General features: G+C 42.7%; 1 protein-coding gene across 1 annotated transcript in view; it reads left to right on the top strand.

Moving 5' to 3' along the window:
• The window catches only part of COG5 (component of oligomeric golgi complex 5), a 312,215-nt gene continuing 305,818 nt past the window's right edge, over nt 1–6,397 (top strand). The window contains exons 1-3 of the mRNA XM_081957959.1: nt 1–116; nt 2,363–2,502; nt 3,907–3,964. Of these exons, the coding sequence (XP_081814085.1) occupies nt 38–116; nt 2,363–2,502; nt 3,907–3,964 (277 nt within the window). The 5' untranslated portion in view covers nt 1–37. The remainder of the gene's footprint in view (nt 117–2,362; nt 2,503–3,906; nt 3,965–6,397) is intronic.

Raw genomic sequence — 6,397 nt, 5'->3', positions numbered from 1 at the left:
TGTCGTCACGGCGCAGCTGGGTCCTTCTGGTGCCAGCATGGAAGGGCTGAAAAGTCTTCCCGAGACGGGGACGGCGGCGCTTTCCGAGCCGAGTCCTGGCGAGCTCTTGGGAGATGGTGAGCACGAGAGGCCGGGGACGAAGGGAAGGGCCTGCCACGGTTGTTAGCGGGGTTTTAATTACTTTAAACCCCTCCCCCCTCAAAGACCCCTTGGGTTCACCGGCATTCACTATGTGCCTTGGGGGCTGCAAAACCCTCTGGGCGTCGCTAGGTGGCAGCAGAGAGTCAATAGTTGCCTGCAATCCTTCTAATGCAGCGTGGTCCAAAGTTGCCCACTTGAAGTCAGGTGGACTTCAACTCCCAGAATTCCCCCAACCAGCATTGCTGATGAATTGCAATGGAGTCATGCCTTATAATGGAGGCCATGCAGTGCGGAATTCTGGGAGTTGAAGTCCACCCAGCTTCAATTGACCAAGCTTCAAATCACTTCAACTCCCAGAATTCCCCATGGCCTTGCATGGTCTCCATTGTAATGCATGACTGCGTGGCACAGCGGCAGCCAGTCATGCTGGCTGGGGAATTCTGGGAGTTGGAGTCATTTGAAGCTTGGCCGCTTGAAGATGGGTGGACTTCAACTCCCAGAATCCCCCAGCTGGCATTGCTGATGAATTGCAATGCAGTCGTGCATTACAATGGAGTCCATGCAGTGCAATGGGGAATTCTGGGAGTTGAAGTCCACCCGTCTTCAAGTGGCTAAGCTTGACCAACACTGCACTGCCAACTCTCTCTGTGGTACTTCTTATTTCAGCCCCTAAAAGTTAACCCCCCCTTGTAGGATTGCATCTCTGTGTTTCATGCTCCTAATTCAATGACACTATTGGGGGAAATCACTTTGAACTCCTCCTGATTTACAGAGGGTAAAAAAGATTATTTAGGTGGAGATATGTGGGATCAGTTTCCCAAGAGACGAGATGCATGACTCAAACCCAAAGCAACAGGGAAATTATCCAGACCATCATTGCTTTAATTTCACAGGGGTGGTAGAGTCATTTGCAATTTTATAAAAAAGAATATTTGTAGCTCAAGGTTGGGCTCTTTGGGGATATCTGAGCTTGATGGTTTTCTTGCACACGTTTCATTACCCAACTAGGTAACATCATCAGTGCTGGTAAGGGTCTGGGGCTTGCTCTCATTTTATACTGATGGCTTGCCCTGTCAGTGTTGGTAGATGTTTCATTCCCAACTTGGTAACCTCAGGCCTACATTGATGACATTACCTAGGTTGGTGATGAAACGTCTTAAAGAAAACCACCAAGTTCAGAGAGCACCAGAAAAACAATCAATCTTGCGGAGTGCTAATACACTATTCATCTTAATTTTTAAAAATGGTATTAAACTTTCCCACAGTCTTGTTTCTTGTTCTGGTTTGCATCATGGGACTAACATGATTTCCAGGATAGCGTTCTGACCGAGGCTTCCCAAGAGCATGAAGGAAACTCCTCGTCCCGACAAAAAAACCCTTTTATTAATTGACTGTGAATTCTGCTCATTCCCATCCAACAAAGTCTTTCAAGGGAGGATTTACAGTCACAGACCTTCTCTGGCTTGGAGAGCTGCCAGGCCGATCTCTGCAAAACTTGGCAAGGAGACTCAGAGAGTCACGAACCAATGAAGCGAACCAATTGTCTCCTGCAAACTCCACACCCCTTTCGCTCCTCTTTTATTTTCTCTGGGAGGGGCCATTCATTGTCCACCTGTGGTCTTACTCCCAAGTCAACCCCTGTTCTTTAGCTGTTCCCTTCCTCTGGCAACTCTGCGCATGCGCACACTGGGAACAGGCTCCAGCTGTTCGTCTGCCTCACCGATGTCTGATTCTGAAGGCAGCTGATAACTGTCAGATGGCCCTGGCCCCCTCTCTGCCTCCGATACAGAGCCCTCATCAGAGCCTTCCCCAGACTCCAGGACTGGCCCATCTTCCTCCCCAATCTCCTCACTGTCTGAATCTGCTGCCAACTTTGCTGGCTACTGGCTGGCCACAACAGGTAGAACTTGGTCTGATTGTTCATTTTAGCTGTTCAGCTAAAGAAGTTCTAATTATTTATAAAAGTCTGTGCTTTTAATGAGTCCCTATCTGGCTTCAGATGTCTTCAGAGTGCTTTGACAACCAACAGAAGTTTCCAGACAGGGAATTGCTGAGCTGCAAGGCATATTTTGGGGGGGGGGGGGGGAACCTTGTGGTTTTAAAGCTTTATTCTAAGTTTCTTTGTTCTGCATGGAGAAAACTCAAAAAATGATTCTTGATTCACTCTGAGCAAACAAAAGGAAGCCTTTTCGTGTTTATTTTGCTTCTGTGTCCCTTTCAGAATGTTACGTGGATTTTTTGCGGGAAGATTTTGATGTGAAGGCATATACCTCCCAGTCCATCCATCAGGCTGTGATTGCTGAACAATTAGCCAAACTTGCTCAAGGGATCAGCCAGTTAGATAAAGAGCTCCACGTGCAAGTAAGTACCAATTCAAGGTGGACGCGAAATAAAAGGATGAGACAGAGTATTGCTTTTGATTGAAGTTATGGACGGGCGTCGCCATTGGTTGACAGTTCCAAATTAATGGAGCTAGTTAAAGGTGAGATAAACATGAGATTGGCTCTTTTGGAACTGAAAAAAGAGAAGCGACTAGCTTTGGGCTAGTCTTCATCAACCATGTTTTAATATTGGGCGAGTATTAGTTTACTGGATGAAATATTAAAATTGATAGCTGTCAGGAAGTCTTACGTTTAGCATTGCAGATGCAAATCCTGGACAGGATCATAAGAATTATGACACACGTTCTTCAAACCTTGCATTTTGGCCAGTCAGACATCAGATTCCATCCCATCTGTCTGTCCACCTATCTATCCAGCTATGTATGTATGTCTGTATCCATCCATTTGTCCATCAATTTGTCCATCTGTCTGTCCGTCTATCCATCCAGCTACCTGTCCATCATCTGTCTGTCTATATCACCTATCTATATCATTTATCTCTGTCTGTCTTTCTATCCATCCATCCATTCATTCATCCATTCATTTGTCAATCCATTTGTCTGTTCGTCCATCCAGCTATCCGTCGTCATCTGTCTGTCTGTCAGTCTGTCTGTCTCCCGTGTTTCCCCCCAAATAATAAGTCTTATTTTCTTTTGACCCCCCGAAATAAGCACTTGGCCTTATTTTCAGGGAGGTCTTATTATTTTTGAGGTGTAGGAGGGGGCGAGCGTGGTCACCTCGTGGCTGCTGCTGTGTTGCAATATTTTCCGGGAGGGCTTATTTTAGCCCCTGCGCTCAAAAGCCCGACTGGGCTTATTGGGAGGTCTTATTTTTGGGAAAACAGGGTATTTATCTTTTTCATCTATCTATCAGTTAACTTTGTCTTTCTGTCTGCATCCATCCATCTACCCATCTCTGTCTATCCATCCAGCTATCCATCAATCATCTCTATCTATCTATCTATCTATCTATCTATCTATCTATCTATCTATCTATCTATCTATCTATCTATCCATCCATCCATCCATCCATCCATCCATCCATCCATCCACCCTCCCACCTACCTATCTTTTACCTACCTGCCTATTTATGTAGTGTACATAGCTCCCTATTTTGCAAACATGAATCTTGGCAATCGATAGAACAACAATTAAAAACAGGTCAAAAACAATTTAAAATGCTCCAACCTGAATGTAACCGAAGGAGAATGGACCAATATCCTATACATAATACCACTACCTTACAGGCTCCCTATTTCCATGGGCTCCCCAAGCCTGCTGGGAAATCCATGGTTTGAGAGAGAATCCAAAAGGATCCTTTTAAATACTTCTAAAATATGAATTCCTTTTTTTTAAAGCTTCTGATTGATATTTTCACTTTTTAGGTAGTTGCAAGGCACGAAGACTTGCTGGCCCAAGCGACTGGCATAGAATCTTTGGAAGGTAAGCAACTTTTGTTTAGTATGAAATTTAGGCCTACAAATGTGCCTAAATGTAGGCCTTCTAATAAGGCTGTCTCAGTCTTATGTTCTAAATCATTGTTTCTCAACCTTATGAACTTTAAACTATGTGGACCTCAACTCCCAGAATTCCTCAACCAGCCGTTGTAACTTTGAACGGTCACTAAATGAACTGTTGTAAGTCGAGGACTATCTGGGTTCTCTTTTTGACCCCTTTCAAACTTGAACGTGTTGTACTTATTTATATTGCCAGCAGGTGGCGCATTTCTTAACCCATTCCCTGCATGTAACTTTTCTGCCAGTGCGGAAATCTATATTGATATAAAAATCAAATACCACTCACTCATCACGATATCTCCAGAACTGTAAAGCCTACAAACTTGAAACTTTGCACGTAGGTTCCTCTTGGCTTCTAAGTGCTCGCTAAGAAAGGATTTTTTGAAATGACCATCAGATCATTAGCATTTCATATACAGTATTATATTCACACGCTCTGATGCTAAACAGTTAGACATTCTACTCCCCCTCCCCACCTGAAAAGAACTCTGTTCCAACTGCCAGTTGCCTTATATTAACACGCTCTGATGCTAAGGAGTTCTACATTAATTTTCAAGCTTTAAGTGTCAATGTATCAAGTCCAATCACATAGTTTCGTAGTGAAACATGGGGATCCAGCTACTAGTGTTCTATAATACTAGTAGCTGGATACCTGTGCTAGGAAATACTAGGAAAACAACAGAGAATAATATTTGCAAGCAATCTATAATACATATTTGGATAATGGCATTTTTCATGAGAAAGCGCTTACAGTACATGAACTAATAAATATAATTATGTCCCGAGAATATCTGTAGCTCAGGTGTGAACTGTGTGATTGGTTGTTTTCACAATTCATTACCAAACAAGAAACAATTTCAGAACTAGAGAAAAAAAAAAGAGGTTTGCTCTTATTTTTACATACTAGTGACCAGCATACTACTTGCTCTGTCGTCTACATACTACTCAAAAGAGACAATTAAAAAGCCCCAAAGGAAGCAAACAGATCAAAAGATGCTCATCCATAACAATCAATACCCTCGTAAACCAAGATTTGGACCAGTGATGGCACTGAGTGTCCAAGCAGAATGCACGTGCATGTGAGCATAAGTGCCCACTACAAACCCGAAGACCATCTGACTGGCCCGCGCATGACAGTTTCTTTGGCTGTTTTTAGGCCATTTTTTGGGCTGTTTTCAAGCCAGTTTTGACCCCAAAACGTCTCAGAAAAACAGCCTAAAAACACTCCAAAAACGGCCGGAAAACGGCCGGAAAAATGCTGTTTTACAGCACCTGTGGAGCTGGCCAGTGCACCTATTCCAGCTGGCCAGTGCGCCTATTCTATTCCATTCCATTCCACCCCACCTGACCCCATCCCATCCCATAGATTCTATTCTATTCTATTCTATTCTTTCCTATTCCTATTCTATTTTGCATTCTATTCTGCATTTTATTATATTCTCTATTGTATTCTGTTCTGTTCTATTCTGAATTCTACCCTACCCTACCCTATCCTATCCTGCATTCTATTCTATTCTATTCTATTCTATTCTATTCTATTCTATTCTATTCTATTCTGCATTCTATTCTATTCTGCATTCTATTTCATTCTATTCTGCATTCTATTCTATTCCTATTCCTATTCTATATTCTATTTTGCATTTGATTCTATTCCATTCCATTCCATTCCATTCTGCATTCTATGCTCTGCTCTGCTCTGCTCTGCTCTGCTCTGCTATTCCATGTTATTTTATGCTGTGCTTTGCTTTGCTATGCTATTCTGCATTCTATTCCATCTTATTCCATTCCGCCCTACCCCACTCTTTATTTTCTACTTCATTCCGCATTTTTTATTCTATTCTATTCTGCATTCTGTTTCATTCCATTCCATATTTTCCATCCCGTCCTGTCCCATCCGATCCCATCCAGGCTGCAGCTGTCTCAAGCCTCCGAATTGAGCCAGTTTTCATACTGAAAATTTTAATCAGTCCTGGAAGCCCTATTAGGTGGCAGCCCTAATACATACACTTTCCATTCTGTTAAATAATGCATGATATTGAGTCTGAGTCCTGTCTCCTTTATGTGTAAGTGAGTAAGCATTGACAAATGTGTGGGTTGACACATGCTTACTGCCTCATGTCCGTATGCTGAGCCTTATTGGGTCCATATATAGAATTGGACTCCTACAGGAAAAAAAATGACTTTATACTTGAGATGGCATCTGTAGCCTGAAAGGTACAGCTGGAAAAAAATGTGTGAAAATGTAATTATTGCAGCCTTCGTTGGGAGGAAAATACCAAAAAGGGTCTTTTGATAACTGAATGCCATAAAAATGTTAGTGTTTTCCTCTTTTGCTTGAACTGTTTTTCTTTTTCCATTT

Source organism: Natrix helvetica (genome assembly GCF_964273705.1).
Source record: "Natrix helvetica genome assembly, chromosome: 6".
In the NCBI taxonomy this organism is placed as follows: domain Eukaryota; kingdom Metazoa; phylum Chordata; class Lepidosauria; order Squamata; family Natricidae; genus Natrix; species Natrix helvetica.
Note: the sequence above shows the minus strand (reverse complement) of the source record. Positions and strands in the feature narration are given on the sequence as shown.